The sequence below is a fragment of the Nycticebus coucang genome, chromosome 12, assembly GCF_027406575.1.
Source record: "Nycticebus coucang isolate mNycCou1 chromosome 12, mNycCou1.pri, whole genome shotgun sequence".
NCBI lineage: Eukaryota > Metazoa > Chordata > Mammalia > Primates > Lorisidae > Nycticebus > Nycticebus coucang.
The window spans coordinates 63,956,045-63,973,424 of record NC_069791.1 but is presented as its reverse complement, the minus strand read 5'-3'; the positions used below and the strand labels follow the sequence as shown (position 1 = coordinate 63,973,424).

Sequence of the window (17,380 nt, the reverse complement as noted above, 5' to 3'; positions counted from 1 at the left end):
TGTGGGAAAAAGGATCCCCATGGAGGGGGTGAGGCAGGAGGTCTTTGTGTCCTCAGGCTGCTGGCAGGCACAGGGAGCTCACACAGTGGAGATGCTCCACCTCAAACTAGGCTTGCACGCTGATGAGGCTCTGGGCTCCCTGGTTTAGGATCTGGCTTAGGTCAGTCATTCAATAAACCTCCCAGGAAAGCCACTCTGTGCTGGCAGCTGGGGGCTGTAAGCTGGGGCTCACAAAGAGCTCATCATCAAGTCATAAGGCTGAACTACTACCACCACAGCCCAACTGAAAGCCCCATCCCAGGCTGGAGGCTGGATCCATGGGGCACAGGTCTATGTGCCATCTCTGGATCAACTGATCTCCAGATCAACTGCAAAAGCAGCTCTAATCCTTCCCCAATCACGCCCTTTGCCATGTGACTTTGCCCAGAGCTCCTTTAGAGGTGGAGTCTATTTCTGCATCCTTGAATCTGAGCCTGTTTTATGTCTTGCTTTGGCCAATAAAATGTGATAGAAGTGACACTGTGCCAATCTGAGCTTAGGCTTCATGGGCCATACATGCTTTGCCTGCTCTTTTGGACTCCTTCCTGCTAGTCTAGAGCATGAGAGCAAGCCTGGGCTGGTCTGCTAGAAGATGAGAGAACTTACAGAGCCCGAGTCACCCTCGCTGAAGCCATCCTAGACCCACCAGTCCCCAGCCAATCCACCAGCTGATCATGGATGTATGAGTGAGGCCAGTCAAGACTCGCCAAGTTCGGCCCAGGGTAGCAGTATTGCCTGGTTAGCCTGTAGATCCTTAGAAATAATGAAGCATTGTGGGAGCACCTGTTTGGAGTTGTTACACAGCACTAGCTAACTAACATATCCTCTTTCTTGAGCCCTGCCAGCAACTACCCAACTTCATACAGTCAGCACATGCTGGATGCCCTGAGAGCTCCTCAGGGATGCTGAGAACCAGGTCAGAGGGAACCAGGGACAGAGCTTATGAGAGTGGGTTTCCCACTTCAAGTCTATGGCAGGAGCTACTAACTCAGAAACATAAGTCTCCACTTCCTCAGTTTTTACATCTGTCAAATGGGCCCAAAGACCTTTCCTGCCTCCCAGGGCCAACAGGTAAGGTAATGTCTGTGTCAGCTGCACACTAACCGTGCACCAGCCCTGTGCTGGAACCTAGGAGTAGAGATGCTTGTGTGAGGTCCACAGCTGCTTCTAGGTGCCTATGACTAAGAAGACAGCACTGCTAGTCCCAGCTCCAAGACAGGAAATGGGCCTGAGAGATACCATGACTTGCCCAAGGCCTAAAACACATAGGAGCGAGTGGGGGTGGCCACAAGTACCCAGTTGGATCTGAGCTTGTAATTTTCTAAATGTCTTTCTCCCCATGAATACATGTTTGGAATTATTTTAATTTTAGGGTATGTTGGATAAGCAGCTACAGTACCATAACCAGTATGAAGTTCCTGGGCTCAAGCAATCCTCCTGCCTCAGCCTTCTGAATAGCTGGAACTGCAGGCATGCTGTACAGTGCCTAGATAATTTTTCTACATTTTGCAGAGATGTAGTCTGAGAAGTCAAGGACCGAAAATGAAAGATTATTCTGAAACGTGAACGAAAGGAAATCATCAGAGTCCAGGTTCTGTGTGGGCAACGTGGCCTTTATTCCCACTCAGGTGCAAGTGAGCGGAGTCCGAAAAAGGAGTCAGCATGTGGGTTAAGATAGGTGGGAATTTAAAGGGTTAGAGGGGTAGGGATCGGTACATTCACTCTTTCCTGGGTGGGATATTCATGTACTCATTTCTTCTCTGGCAGGACGGTTCAATTTGGGCAGGCCCCTACCTTTGACTCTATCAGGGTCTTGCTATTGCTTAGGCTGGTCTCAAATTTCTGGCCTCAAGCAATCCTCCTGCCTCAGCTTTCCAGAGCGCTAGGATTATAGGCATAAGCCACCATGCCCAGCCAAGAGCAGTCTTGTGTAGAAAATAATCCACTCCTTTTAATAATATATCTAAATGTATCATGTGGGATTTTTTAAATCTTGCTTGTCTCCTACTCCCGGCTTCCTGGAGCATCCCTCTGTCTTGCCTCAGTAGCAGTCAGCCTGGTTCTCCTGCAGGGCGCCCACCATGGCCAGCATGTCACGCAGGAGAGACTGGGGGCTCTTTTCCACATGATCACTGCCCTCAGCCAGTGTGTCTCTGAGGCCCTGGAGGTCTATGGACCTCAGTGTAGCCAGCACAGCCTCGGGCTCCAGGTTCCCCAGGGGCTGGCCCTGTTCACCCGCCTGCCACTTCTGCAAGGCAGCCTCCACGGACTCCAAATCTGGGGTGCTCCCTGACTCCCACAGGCTGCTATAAGGTGTAGTCTTGTCCTTCAGGAAGAGGAGGAGGTCACAGGACTTCCAGGCCACGGGTCGGTCACAGTCAAACAAGGCACGAAAGGCAAACTCAAAGAGCCGCACCCGGCAAAGAACCACCAACACCTTGGGGAGAAGGCCAGGCGGGGATGCCTTGGGCAGAGCCACAGTGTAGGGACTGTGGGGGCCCAGTGGCCCCAGCATCTGGCTCAGGAACACCATTGCCAGCTCTAGGCCCTGGGCCCGCACTTCCCAGTCCAGGTCCCGGCTCACTGTCTGCAGCACGGTGGCCATAAACCACTCTGTGTCCTGGGCCACATCAGCATGGCTGCCCCTCAGCCATTCGATGAAAACCTGCATGACAGCCCTCCGTGGAAAGCCCTCTGAGTCCATGGAAAGGATGTTCAAGAACTCCAGGAGTAGGCTCTGCAGACAAAGAGTCAATGGGGAGGGTCAGTGGGGCTGGAGAGGGTGGGGCTGCCATGACAGGACCGTGGCACAGCACAGACTGGCCCGAGCCACATAGTCTAGGGCCACACACTGCTCTGGCCCCTTCAAGCGCTGCAGGTGCCCAGAGGCTGGATGGGCAGAGCCACACAACTACAAACAACTTCCTCGTGTGGGTGCTGGCAAGGAACCCACTGCCTCCTACCTGGTCTTTGGGGTGCTCAGGGTTGGCAGGGACAGTGCATAGGCCCCGGCTAGAGAGCTCCCCCATGGTAGTCACTGCACTTGCACGGACATAACTCTCAGGATCTTGCAAGAGCTGCCGGGCGAGCTCAGGCACCTCTGATGTGAGGAGCACATGTTTGAAGTCAGCCTGTCCTAGGGTTGAAGCAGATAGCCACAGCTGTGACTGAGGGCTGAGCCCTGCAGCCTCCACCCTGAGCTCCCTGAGGGTAGCCTGGTTGGTCTGGATTCCCATGGCCAGTGGAAGGCTCTGGTGTCCCAAGGCTGAGTGAGGCCTCCAAGAGATGGGGGGCCTCCTTCCTGTCCTCCCCCCGGCACTTACCTCCCCAGTTTCTGCTCAGATGGGTCAGGAACTCGAGGGCAGAGTCCCTTACTTCCCAGCAGGGGCTGCACAAGCGTTTCTGCAGCACAGGGAATAGCTCTGGGGTGGGAAGGGGTGGTTCAGAGTGACCTCAGGTCTCAGTCTAATCACCCTGCCTTTAGGACTTCCTAGGCTTGGCCACCAAGCCTTTCCACCCAGGCCCCAGTTGTCTCCACTCCTGCAAGTGGCCCGGTACCTGGAAAGAGCAGTGCCGTGTGTGGGCCGAGACCAGAGCAGCCAGATGTCCTGGAGGAGCTCAGCAGCCACTTGAGTGCCGCCTGGAAGGCCTTCTTTAGGACCTGGGGAGCAACCAGGGCTATGAGGGGAGAAGGGGTAGGACACCCACCTGCCCCTGCTCTGGAACAAAGATAGGGCAGGAGTGTAGGGAGATGAAACACCAGGACTATGCGGGAGGCAGGAGCACAGGCCCTTGCCAGGAGGCCTCACCACTGGGGTAGTGGGATTTCTGCCTTAAGACTCGACAGTCTGTCCATGGTACCTTTATCCTTAAAACCCCAAGAAGCCTCTAGGTCCTTCCTCCAAATCCCTGTGCTGTCTGCATGCACATTAGGCCTGCACTCAACCATATGTCCACAGACAGGCCATTCACAAGCAATGCTTATAAGAACTCAGACCCCAAGCACAGGGCCCTCCCTGACTCTAAGCCACTTCTCCCATCAAGAATTCCCTGCAGGGAGACTGGACTGCTTCCCCCTCACACGGCCAGGCTCAGCCCTCAGCCTCCACCCTCGCACTCCTCTGCACTGACACGGGCCCCGACCCAAGTGCAGCAGCCTGGCCCTGAAGCTCATTGTGTACAGTGACTAGATGCTCACATGGGAGACCCACTGCCTCTGTCTTCTTCCCTCCATGTGCCCTGTTCCCATACCATGGGGCTGGAGTCGGGGCTCTCCAGGTTCTCCAGTAGGACAGCAAACACCTCTGTCACCTGCTCTTGGGAGCCTGAGAAAGATGCAGATGGACAGACCACCCCAACCCTGGCCCTAGGAACCCCCAGCCCAGGAAAGCGGGATACGGCCCATCAGCCAGCTGGAGCTCCCCTACTTGCCCACCCCAGAGGAGAAACATGGAGCAGCCACAGATCCCAATGCCTTTGAGCAGAGAGAAGTGGAGGCTTGGCTCCCCCAGCACCAAAATAGGATAAACACACTCACCCATCCCTTGAGACAGCGTCCCCAGGAAGTCGAGGGCTGCCCGCTGGACCCGAACACAGCCTGCCAGGGTTCCACAAAGGCGGCCCTCCATACTGGAGGTGGGAACTGCTGAGCCATCACAGAGCCGCAGTATTGTCACTGCAGCCCTGAGCAGGGGTGCCTGGGGCCAGGGCGAGGGGCGCTGGGGCTGAGGGGAAGGAAGGAGGGTCAGCAGAGTCCACAGTCCCGCCAGTCTGGACATGGGTTAGCTGGGGCCAGACCTACCAGTGGCTGCAGCTCCTCCAGGTAAGCCAGGGCCCGGCACAAGAGACCTGCACAGGATGACTTGGAGGACAGCAGAGTGTTCACCATCAAAGGGTCGTCTGAAGTCCCATCCAACAAGCCTGCAGGCCAAGCCAGGAATGGCTCCCTTAGAGTAGGCACCTCAGCCTTACTAGGGGTCCCTGCCACATGGCCACCATCCCACAGCAAGCAACCACTCTTGCTTTTAAAGGCCTAGTGTGATTTAAGCAGAGGGTGGTAAGCAGGGCAGCACCCATCTTCCTTTCCCTGACCCCTAGGACTGCCCAGGGACTCAGGTTCCAATCCCCACCCTCCCTTCTGAGCTGCATACCTGGGGGCCCAGGGGCTTGAGCAGTGGCCTTCAAGACACAGGCCAGGGGCTGGAGAAGGACCCCAAAGGCCTGGGTCCTCAGCACCTCTGGACTGGGGAGGAAACACAGTAAGGCAAGGAGCTGTGCTCCAACACCCCTGGCACATTCTGGGGCAGACTGGCCAAAGCAAGCAATCAGGACACCCTCCTGAGAAACAGCTCCTCTATAGGCCACAGGTTAGGGGACCCAATGGGATGGAGGGTGGGGAGGGTAGAATCAAGCTCAGGAACAGCCATTCAGGGGGCTTCAGAGGCTGCTGCCCAGTCAGTCAAGAGGATGTCTCCTTTCCATTCTGTAGGCAGCACCTGCCCTCATGTTTGAGCCTGGGGCAGGGGCTATGCCGGGGCGGTGTATTCTCCCTATGGGCCTGGCCCATCATCCTCCTTGTCCTCCCTCTGGAGCAGCACAGGGCTCACATTACAGTCCCCGCCCCTCTGGGTGGCAGGTCCTGAGGAGCACACTTGGGACCCTGGCAGGCCATCCTGCCTGACCCAGGCTCTGTTGTTCCATGGCCCCCCAGACCTGCCCTGTGGTGGGCATGCTACAGAGCTGCATAGGCCACCCACTGAGGCCACTGGGGAGGGTCAGAGGGCCACAGAGTTCTTGGGCTTGAAGGGGCCACAGCTCCACTAGTGTATTTTCACCTCTGGGGATCCTGTGGAGCTTTCCTTTCAGAAAATTATTCTGTCACTAAAGAGGTGTAGAAGCCACCAGCCTACATCACTGTCTGGTCATGCCCCACATGGCTACCCCTGGCTGCTGGTGTTGAGAGTTTCCCCAAAGTTCCCTGGCTGTTAAGAGCCATGCCCTTGACCTCTCTGCTTTCCTCTGCCCCTAGCACCCCCTCAGCATGGAACGCACGCCAACTCATACCAGTGCTGGAGTTTCAGGACCCCCAATGCCAGAGGCCCTGCTTGGGTAGGGCCCAGGCAGCTCAGAGCCCGTGCTGCTGTCTCCCACAGACTGAGGTCCGAAGAGCCAAGCACAGGAGAACTGCAGAGGACCCCAGAGAGAGAAAATTATTCCCTTGCCTCCCAAAGTCCATCCAAGGACCAGCTAGAACTGCCTTGCCACCTGAGGCTGCAGTACCCAGCCCAAGACAGAGGCCTTCCCCAGGTGTCCCCTTACTCAGGCAGTATTCTTTAGAGGAGAGGGATCTCTGTCCCTAGTTGCCCACCCAAATGTGACACCGATCTGGGGCATCCCGAAGAAAACATGGGTCCTACCCCAGGCTACACCAGCTGCACCCTGGGGACTGACCGGGCCACACAGAGGTACAGGTCCACGAGGGAATGTGGGGCTGGAATGGGTTCTTTCTCCAGTAGACAGGCCACGAGGGGACTCAGCTGCTCCCAGAGGACTTTTGTCCAGGGGCTCTGGCAGCGCCCAAAGGTGGTGGTCAGGACATTGAGGGCCTGAGTGACCTTCGGAGGGTCTGTGGAACACAAGGACTCTTCGATGTGACGTACAATCTTCTGGGCACAGGTGGGCCAGTCATCACCCTGAGGACAGGGGTGTCCTTTGGCCCTGCCTCCCATCGACAGAGCCAGGACATGCACCAGGAGCTGACCAGCAGCCGAGGCCACAAACAGGCTGGTGTCTCCCTGCAGGGAGAAGATGATGTCAACAGCACCTGGGCAGGGGACAGGGGAAGAGAGCAGAAGGTGGTCAGTGAAGTAGAGTGGGGGAATGTCATAGCCTTTTGCAAAGAGCCTAAACAGGGCACCAGCATGACCCCCAGACACCCCTCCCAGAAAAAGACCACCTCCTCTCACCAGGCCTTAAGCCCAAGAAGCTTGTGATTCTCCCCAGTCTCAAGGACTGACTCTGACAGCTCATCTGTAATTGACTGACCAGGCCACCCCAGCTCCTCAGGCCTGACCTCTGAGCCACAGGACACCAATACCCCCTGGTGTCTGCTGTCACCACATGTTCACCATGACACATGTTCATGACAGCCCTGGGACACCTGTGGATGAGAAGACCAGGCTCTAATGGTGCAAGACTGCAAGGGACCCGCATATCAGGCAGGGTGGGGTGGGTACACTCACCATGGTCAGCCAGGAAGCACAGGGCACTGGGGTGCTGTGCCAGAGAGTGCAGACCCTGTATCCAGCCACTGCGAATGGTAGGGATGGCCCAGGCTGCTTGGCCTAGGGGTCTTGCCACCCCAAAGAGCCCGGTAAGCAACTCCCCCTGCTGGGAAGCAAGGAAGGAGGTGGGAACCTGGGTGGATCATAGGTGAGCTATTTCTCAGGGCTGGTTAGGGCACTTTGGGGGGACGCGTTCATACTAGCTGCCAATACAGAAATGAAAGCCCCACAGGGTAGGAGCCACTGCATGGCTCGCTCTGCCTTCAGGGGCAGAGGGCCTTCAGGAAAAAGAAGAATTGATTCCTTTACTTCTATTACTGAACATGAGAAATACTGTCCCCAAAATGGCACTACCAGCTCCACCTTCACAGATTGACTATGACTTTTGGGGCTAAGAACCCCAAGAGTTCTCCTGAACCCTGAAACTTGTGTTTGTGGTCAGGGCACTTGCCTTCCTCACCCAGGCATCTACACCCCAACGTTTTAGACCTAGCACACCCCTGAGTCAAGCCTGCAACCCAGCGCCTGCCACCCCTGCACCCATTCCTCTGTGAAGCTGACCACTGGCTGGCAGTGACCAAATCCCCATGGAATCCCCACCTGCTACAGACCTTCCTTGGCACAATAACATCCAGGTACATAAGATTCCCACTCCACACTAGATTTCAACAGGGTGGTAAAAACCCCGATTCTGACTCCTCCTGGCTGGAGACCCACCCTGGCACAGTGAGTCCCTGAGCCTGGAGTCTCAATCCTGGAAATAGTGGTCAGGGCTGGCCCAGGCCAGGTATCAGGCTTTGTTTCAGCTGCTGCCTACCCTCAAGGGACAGGAAACCCTTCACTCAAGCGTAGGTGCTAGGAGAAGGGCCCTTGGAGATGGAGATGTTACTTCTAATTCCTTACAGCAGCACAGGGGCTGCCCACTCTACCCTCTTACCGTTTTTCTCTAAATTTAACTCAAGCCTAATGCCCAGCTCACCACTACACAACCACCTATGTGCCCATCTGAAGGGGTGCTGCTGGCCGCAGCTCACAGGGGAGCCCCTCTCTCAAAGTTGCTCATGGCCAGGGCATAGCTCACAGCCAATGGGGATATAAAGGTTGGGCCCCTGTTTCCAGTGACCATGTGCATGTCCCATGCCCAGATACTGACCCCTGCAGGTGGGCCTGTACTGAGCTGCTGCCATACCCCTAGATGTCTGTGCAGGGGGTGGGTGGAAAGGGAGCAGGAAAGTAGTCCAGGGCCACAGGCCTGGGAGGAAGGAAAGCAGGCTGGCCCTGCAGTGGTCTGTGTCCCTTGTCCCTGCATACAGGGGACCACCTCCTAGATAATGGAGGTAGGCGATGGCCATTCAGGCCTTAAAACGATAGCCAGCATTGGAAAGGAGAGAATGAGGAGATAGATAAATACCCCCTATTCCAAGGAATGGCTGAGGCTGGGAAAAGCCATTTACTTATGATTGAAAATTCATTTTCAGAAGGACAGGTGATGTAACAGACTGCAAGTGTAACTGGACTATTTAGGATTGAGTGTGAGCTCCACCAGTCCTGTGGAATTCTCATATTGAGCCTTTGTTTCCTTATCTAGAAAATGGACATGAAGACTTCTGACCTGCTTTTGGCCTGGTCTCCTAAGCTAACACGAAAATGATGTTACAAACTCTAAAGTACTTTATAAACTGCCAAGCCCCATGCAAATGGATACATGATTACAGGTGAGGATAGGAAGCTCCAAGCCATGCCCTGGGACACACTGCATTATACATACAGAGGGGCTCCAGAACATCTCATAAGGTCTGTCCCACAGCAAGATGGTATTTGGCTGGGCTCTGGGGGAGTCAGCAGTTGCTGAACTGGAGGGCACTCAGAGATGGCAACCAGCGTCCCTCCTCACCACTGTCCTCTCCAAGTGACTCTAACATAGCACAGGGAACAGAGGAGGTGGCAAAGGTGCCACACATGCTCACATTGGCATTACCTAACAAACCCAGCTGTGCCCATTTGGGGGTGCACACAGCTCTGGGAAGTTCCCCAAGCTCTCATGCCTTATTGCTATCTAGAAATTCTCACTGGACACTCATAGCTTCACAAACATGAATGACTCTAGCTACAGATCTGCAGTTTCATTTAAGGCTCACAACAGCCCCATGAGACAGGTACAATTCTTATCTCTGTGACAGGAAGAAACTGAGGATCAGAAACCTGGGCAAAATCCTACAGCAGCTCTACAGCAGGTCAGAGCTAACAATCTCAGTTCTGAATTATTCCAAAACAATTCCCTACTTAACCCCAACATCATTCCTGATGAGTGTTTCAAAGGGGTTACATGTGAGAGTAAAAACTTTTCAGTGCTAGTCAAATACAGGGGCAATGGGAGTCTCTGGAAGTCGAGGATCATGACAGCTGAAAATGCTTTAAGGATCTGAAGGAGAAAGCCACCCACTTTTTTTTTTTTGCAGTTTTTGGCTGGGGCTGGGTTTGAACCCACCACCTCCAACATATGGGGCTGGCACCTTACTCCGCTGAGCCACAGGTGCCACCCAACCACCCACTTTTTAATGGGACACTCACAGGGAGAACCCAGCTCACCTGAAGATACTGGAAGCAGTTTTCCTGTGCTGCAAATATCCCTGCAAGGCGGAGTGAGAAGGCAAGGACCCCGGGACTCACATCTGGGAGTTTCAGCACATGAGACAGCAGCTCTACTAAGCAGGGATTCTCCTGTAACAGCAGGAGACTGGATTCTGTGGAGATGGCCCAGCAGGTAGAGTGGTCACCAGGGACACAGCACGATGTGTTTCCCTAAAGGACCCTCTTCTCCTGGCAAGTCCCAGACCCATTTCTCTGAAGATACTAGACTTATAGTAGAGCTGGGAAAAAACATTTACAACAAATACAACAAACGACTCATAGCTTTAAATCAATACAAGGTAGTGGGGACTAGAAGGCCTACACCTCAACAACAGGTCAAGGACACAGACAAGAAATTCAAATGGCCAACACCCTGAAAAAAATGACTATCATGCTGATTATGAAAAATTAATGCTAATTAAAATGAAATGGATACTTTCAAATGGATACTTTCATACTTTTCCTTAAACAGATATTGCTCCATGTAAGGAAATACAATGGAATAGGACTTTTTTCCCAGCCCAGGCACCCTGAGTTTCTATATTCAGCTATACCATTGTTCAAAGGTACTCCAGGGGGAAAAGATATTTTGAGACAAAGGCTGGGAGAGTTTCCCAGAGAGAGGCCTTGTAGACAGAACTACTAAAGGACACAGTTCAGAAAGAAGGAAAATGAGCACAGGAGAGTCCCCATGACAAGGGCCCAATCAGCACAATAGTCAATCTAAGTAAGCACTGTATTCAAAAGTTAAAAATATATCATCATTGCAGGGTTTTGAAATCAGATAGAATTAAAATACTAGACTACAGACAACAGTAACATGGAACACTGCGATACAATTAAGGTACTCTGAGATCCTTGTTTGGATGGAGCAGAGATTCTAATTGACTTCAGATTTTTAAACAAACATCCAATTTGTGTATTAAAAATGTAAAGGTAGCCACTAAAGAATATAAATGGAATGTATAACTTCAAAACCAGAAAGAAGAAGATTAAAACAAAACAAAAACAAAAAGCTTTATCAACTCAATGGAACAAAGTAAGACACGGGAAATATAAAAATGCAAAAGAGTATGGTGGGAGCAAGTTCAAATTTAACAGAAACCTCAACAAATGAAAGAGATCAAACTTACTTGTGAAAAGAAAGAGTTGCTCACATTAAACACTAAACTGAGCAATGTATTGTTTCCAAAAAGGAGTAAAAATAAACCATGGCAACCTGAAAGGCTGGGAATAGGAAGAACAAGATGTGGTAGGCAAATTCTAATTTTAAGAAAGCTAGTGTAGCAACAGTAATACTAGACAAAATGGAGTGTAAAGCAGAGAGCATGATTAGTGCAAAAAAGTCCTTGTTCACTAATCAAAGATACAAAAGATACAAAGTTCTAGGAAGTTATAATGGCACCACAGCATTCTAACCTGGACAAGGGAGACCCTCTGTCTCAAAAAAAAAAAAATCAATGTGTTGCATGGCAAAAACATTCACTACAATTACAAGAGAGAAAAACCAGATACCCAAATTACTTTTACAGTATAATCTCATTCTTATCAGAAAAATATAGCTTTATGATACGTTATGAAAAAGGCTGACAGTTTAAGTTTCCTACAAAAAGACAATGGTTTATTTTTCTTTGTTCTATTGCATAACTTTATTTTTTGGAGACAGTCTCACTATGTTGCCTTCAGTATGGTGCTGTGGCATCACAGCTCACAGCAACCTCAAACTCTTGGGCTTAAGCGATTCTCTTGCCTCAGTCTCCCAAGTAGCTGGGACTACAGGTGCCTGCCATAACACCCAGCTATATTTTGGTTGCAGTTGTCATTGTTGTTCAGCAGGCCTGGGCCAGCTCAAACCAGCAAGCTTCGGTGTATGTTGCTGGCGTCCTACTCACTGAGCTACAGGCGTTGAGCTTCCATGTTGCATAACTTTTAAAGACTACATATTATCTTCATAATCAGGAAGAAAACAAACCTGATTTCTTACACCAATGCATGAGAACAAAATAAGTTTGTCTACATCCTCTGCAACAACTAGCAAGAAATGAACAATAAGATGCCCTAATCATGGCTGGAATTGGTAAAAATTTCAGCTCACCAGCTCTGAGCTGCTCTGGGTTGCAAGTCTCAGAGCTTGCTTTTGAGCTTGCTCTTCAAGTCTGCAATAAAAAATGGGCTCCAATAAAACCACATTGCAAAAAATGGGAAAGAAGCAGAATGAAAAGAGTAAAAAGGTTGAAGAGGCAGAGCCTAAAGAATTTGTGTGGAAAAAGTTCTGGATTAACAAGCAGTAAATGGGAAGGTGGAGTATTTCCTGAAGTGGAAGGGATTTACAGATGCTGATAATACTTGGAAACCTGAAGAAAATTTAGATTGTCCAGAATTAATTGAAGCATTTCTTAATCCTCAAAAAGCTGGTAAAGAAAAAGATGGTACAAAAAGAAAATCTTTATCTGACGGCGAATCGGATGAGCGCAAATCAAAGAAGAAAAGAGATGCTACTGACAAACCAAGAGGCTTTGCCAGAGGTCTTGATCTTGAAAGAATAATTGGTGCCAAAGACAGCAGTGGAGAATTAATGTTTCTTATGAAATGGAAAGATTCAGATGAGGCAGATCTGGTGCTGGCAAAAGAGGCAAATATGAAGTGTCCTCAGATTGTTATTACTTTTTATGAAGAGAGACTAACTTGGCATTCTTGTCCAGAAGATGAAGCCCAATAATTGTTTGCATTGTTTTATATATATATTTAAAATCTGGGTCTTGGTTTTTGATTGATGAGTGTGAAGAAATAACTACATTCTAATAAATCAAGTTTAATATGTTCATTTTTAAAGTAGTACTGGGAGAGTCCTTGGGAGGGCTTGCATCAATAGCACTGGTTACTTTGAACAAATAAAAGCTTTCTCTACTTGCTTCCTTTATCAGAAAAAAAAAAAACATTTGATTCCATGGTATATTTTTCCTCTGCATTAGAGAACAGCTTTTCTAAATGCTAAGGGAAATTTCCATAGCCATTATTCAGTAAGAACTTGTGTTTAACTCTTTGCCTAAGGACCATTCTGAGTTTTTTTTTTATTTTGTTTCTGTGTGTGTATACCTAACATGCATGTGTAAATGATCACCAAAACAAAAATCACAGGTAAGCCCAGGTGTCTGCAATACCATCATTCTGAACAATGTAAGAATAGAAAATTTTCCTGAAGCCATAATATTTCAAATTAAAGCTGATTCTTAATTCAACAATTTTTTTTTTTTTTTTCATGGAGACAGAGTCTCACTGTACCGCCCTCGGGTAGAGTGCTATGATGTCACAGCTCACAGCAACCTCTAACTCTTGGGTTTACGGGATTCTCTTGCCTCAGCCTCCCGAGAAGCTGGGACTACAGGCGCCTGCCACAATGCCCGGCTATTTTTTTTGTTGTTGTTGCAGTTTGGCCGGGGCTGGGTTTGAACCCGCTACTCTACTCACTGAGCCACAGGCGCTGCCCTCTTAATTCGACAATTTAAATAGATAATTTAAAGGCAGCAACGTCAGAATCTGTATGTATAGTCATATAAATGCAAAATTGTGTTTATAAAATTTATAAAAGGAAAAGCTTTAGCGTTACCAATAACCTCCCCACTCACGTGAGGAAACTAGACAAATCCTGGTGTGTTCTAATGAGATAAACAAATAAGACTCAGTTAAATGGTCATTAAAGATTCCTCTAGTAAGCCATTCCTAGGCTTGGTTATAGAAACCTAATCAGATGGTTAAGCCATGTTGGCAGTTTCACACCTATTGACATAAATGTGTGAAGAAACTTGTAATCTAAACTATTGACCTGCATGTTTTTTCTTTACCAACTCTTCCTTACATGTAGACTCAAACTTTTCAGTATTTGGCTTACTGGTTGAGCAGAAGCATTAAAAAAAGTCATAATAATCAGAATGTTACCCAACTGTATATTGTTTCCTTTTATTGTAAATAATAGTGAACAGTGGTCAATAAATGGTTTTATATTCCTTTAAAAATTTTTTTTCAAGCTCAAACTCTCCTGCCCATTCCCTCAGGCTTCAGCTCACCGTGCCCCGACTAGCCATCGAGAATCCTTAGGAAACAGATATGGACAGACAGTTCCTGACCTTTCTCTATGACAAGGGACCCTGGTGTCTTGCCCCTGGCTCCATATGCCCCTCTGTGAACAGCAGAACCCCTTACCTGCTTCTGTTAGCATTTTAAACCAGTCCAGGAGCTTCTCCAAACAGGTGTCATCTGCCACCAGCTGCCTGGGATCTGCCAGAACTGCACAGACAGCAGGGAGGAGCTGGGAGCATTCGTGGTCCATGATGAAGCCGAGGTTCCTGCAAAGGAAATGAGGTAGCTTCAGACTCCGCTCCCCTAGTCACAGGTAGCCCGTGGTCAGAGACAGAGGTCTGAGCTGCGAGGATGGACGTAAAGCCTCAGTCTGCGTAGGGCCCTGGACACGCTGGCGTCCCAGCAGCAAGGGAGGTGTGAGAGACTCCCACAAGGGCCCTGTGAGCTCCAAAGCCTGTTAACCTTGGACTTTGGTGTGGTGGAGGGAGAGCATGGTACTGCCTGAGGCCTCAGTTGAGTCTGTCAGGGGCATCTGTGAGTTTTGGAGTCAGTCTTGTGAGCCGAGGAATGTGTATCCATGCACCCGACCCGGAGTCAGTGGATGGAAAGTGTGTCTCCCTCCCAGAGTCAGTGGTGGCTGCATTTGATAGTCCTGCAGCCAGCAGAGGTGTGCGGAGGGGAAGAACTGGTGTGTGCATCTGTGTGTCCAACCTGTGAGTGGACTGGGGTGGTCGAGAGCTATCTGGTCTCGGGCATCCGTCTGTCCATCCCCGTCCTAGCAATTCGGGTCAGTTTTGGCTACCGCGCACGCCAGGCCCGAGGGTCCAAAAGGGACCCCGGACGTAGCAGCCGCAGTCGGCCCGCAGACCGGACCCAAGCCTTGCACACTCCCCCTCCAACCGGGTTAGACCTGGCGGGCTCGCCCCCAAGCCCCCCGCACGGTCCTTGCCGCGTCGCTCACCCCTCATTCGCGCAGTTTTCCTGCGTCAGCCGTAGGCCCCGCCCCCGTCTCAGGCTCCGCCCTCGGACTGTGCAATCTACCAAGCCTGAAGGGGACCGCGGGCTTGGGGAACCGTGACAGCTCCGGAGACCGCTATGGAAGCCTAGTGGGCCGGGCTTGGGGAAAGACGCAGGCTTAAAGGGTTTAGGTGGACAGGCCGGCGCCAAACCAGTTGCCTCGATATATCACCCCTACCAGGACGCGGGAGCATCCGGTGGGCGGAGCGTCCCGAAGCCCCGGCGGTCTGTGAGAGGCGGGGCTATGTTTTGAAGGGCGGGGCCCCGCTAGCAGGGGCGCCACCTGTCTAAGGAGGCAGCCCAGAGGAAAGCGCTTGGAGGACCTAAGTTCTCCAGTCAGTGTGACTGCATTGGTCATGTGGCCTCAGGGTCTTAAAACGGGGTCCTCAAGTATGCGACTAGGCTCTCAAAGCCTGTGGATAAACAAGGCTCATATTCCCAAAGCGTTGGTTTTACAACAAGAAATCTGGGAACATGAGCCTTGTTTATCCACTGGCTTTGAGAGCCTAGTCGCATACTTGAGGACCCCGTTTTAAGACCCCGAGGTCACATGTGCTAAGAAATAGCAAGCGGCTCGGCGCCTGTAGCTCAAGCTGCTAAGGCGCCAGCCACATACACCAGAGCTGGCCGGTTCGAATCCAGCCAGGCCTGCCAAACAACAATGAAACTACAACCAAAAAATAGCCCGACCTTGTGGCGGGTGCCTGTAGTCCTAGTTACTTGGGAGGCTGAGGCAAGAGAATCGCTTAAGCCCAGGAGTTGGAGCTGTGATGCCACAGCACTCTACCCAGGGCGACAGCTTGAGGCTCTGTGTCAAAAAAAAAAAAAAAAGAAAGAAAGAAATAGCAAGCACAATTCCTCTGGCTGTTAAGACAAAAATCACACTTTAAAAACATCGACCGTAAAATGAGATACTAATGGAAACTCATATTTACCTGATTAAGTAGCTTTGGAGAAAATAAAACTCAGAATAGCCCTGTGCTAAATCCTCCACTTAATACAAACTCATGACATTTGACAGCAACTCTAGAACTATTCTTCCCTCATGAAGAAACTGAGGCACAGAGAGGCTAAATCAAGTTGTCACAGCTAGTGGGTTGGCACAGCTTGGATTTGAACCCAGGCAGTAGGGCTCCAGATATGAATACCATATTATACAGTTCACAATTTATTGTTTGAAACATTTGGGGACAAACATTTTCCAGAATTCAGAATTTTTCAGATTTTAGAAATGTGGATAGATATGGTACATATACAATGAAATGAGATTACCAGCCCAGCAGGGTCTGATGCAGCACCCCATAATTAAATGTTTTAAATAGTTCTGCAGTGAAACTCATTGATATGAACTCTAAGTGGGATGAATATTATAAATAGCCTCAGCTCAGAGCTTTGCCTCCAAAGCAAAAGAGTTGAGATTAGGACAGGTCTCACCATCAAAGAAATTATAAAAGATTTTCAGACTTTTTTGGAATTCAGAATCACGGATGAAAGGTTGCAGATATGGGCTGTCTTTGTAATTAAATAAAAGAAGGGCAGGGAGTTTGTGAAGCTCGGGGGTGAGGCAAAGGCAAGAGGTACTTATGCACTGTGGCTGAGATAGTAAAAGCCCTGCTGTAAGTGTATATCACGTGGACAAGTCCCTGAAGGCAAATGGAAGTGTTTAAGTACATAGGTGGTCTGGTAAGATTTGCTTTGCAGAGATAACTCTGGTGACAACTGAGAAGAGTGTATGGTTTCTTTCCTCTTAGGCTGCATCAGAGACAGTGTAAACAAGAAACTATGAGTTGGGAAGCAACTGCTACCTGACAGGACCTTGACAGCGTAGAAGCAACACTGACGAGTGGAATGGACAATTCGGAATAAATACAACTTTTATTATTTATTATTATAAATAGAGCTAGCTGCAAAGTGTTGAATGGTAGCTTCTGTTTTTAGAGGTGCTTACTATCTTCTATGCACTGTGTTGAATTTTATTTCTCTTTGGTCCTTTGCAACCAACAAAAGGCCTGAAACTATCTCCGTCTTGCAGACAAAGAGACAACAGCGAGACTACAAAAACTGGGCTCCTAACCACTACTGGTTCACTCTTCCCTGCACCTGGGAAACAACCTTCAATCAGCCAATCAGCTCACCCTTCTTAGTTGTACAGATGAGGAAACTGAGAAGGACCACCAAGTCATAGTAGGTGCAGCGGGGGGAAGACCTGTAATAACCTGGCAAACAATTTTCCCACTATACCACACATTTATTCAGAACATAATTCATCACAACTCGGCCACACTGCACTTACTCTGAGACAGGCAACTGTTCTCAGCACTTAAGGACTCATT

At 50.0% G+C, this 17,380-nt stretch overlaps 1 protein-coding gene and 1 pseudogene across 1 annotated transcript; one reads left to right on the top strand and one right to left on the bottom strand.

The window, feature by feature from the left end:
* Positions 1 to 1,637: 1,637 nt before the first annotated feature.
* Positions 1,638 to 14,979, bottom strand: BRAT1 (BRCA1 associated ATM activator 1). Its single transcript, XM_053555753.1, has 14 exons — positions 14,742 to 14,979; positions 14,154 to 14,296; positions 9,912 to 10,066; positions 7,281 to 7,428; positions 6,490 to 6,862; positions 6,103 to 6,222; positions 5,190 to 5,281; positions 4,841 to 4,959; positions 4,577 to 4,763; positions 4,291 to 4,364; positions 3,598 to 3,700; positions 3,363 to 3,461; positions 3,003 to 3,175; positions 1,638 to 2,776 (listed from the first exon to the last, which is right to left on the bottom strand). Exons 2-14 carry the CDS (start codon positions 14,278 to 14,280, stop codon positions 2,081 to 2,083), a joined length of 2,466 nt encoding a protein of 821 aa, XP_053411728.1. The 5' UTR covers positions 14,281 to 14,296; positions 14,742 to 14,979; the 3' UTR covers positions 1,638 to 2,080.
* LOC128561471 (chromobox protein homolog 3-like) lies at positions 12,122 to 14,121 on the top strand (annotated as a pseudogene).
* Positions 14,980 to 17,380: the final 2,401 nt, after the last annotated feature.

What these genes read in the sequence shown, in the direction of transcription:
- BRAT1 (XM_053555753.1), bottom strand. Translation starts at nt 14,280, where the DNA reads ATGGACCACGAATGCTCCCAGCTCCTCCCTGCTGTCTGTGCAGTTCTG. An exon ending in TGGAGGAGCTGCAGCCACTG is followed by an intron (nt 4,764 to 4,840) that starts GTAGGTCTGGCC and finishes CCTTCCCCTCAG; the next exon opens with CCCCAGCGCCCCTCGCCCTG. An exon ending in CACGGCACTGCTCTTTCCAG is followed by an intron (nt 3,462 to 3,597) that starts GTACCGGGCCAC and finishes TTCCCACCCCAG; the next exon opens with AGCTATTCCCTGTGCTGCAG.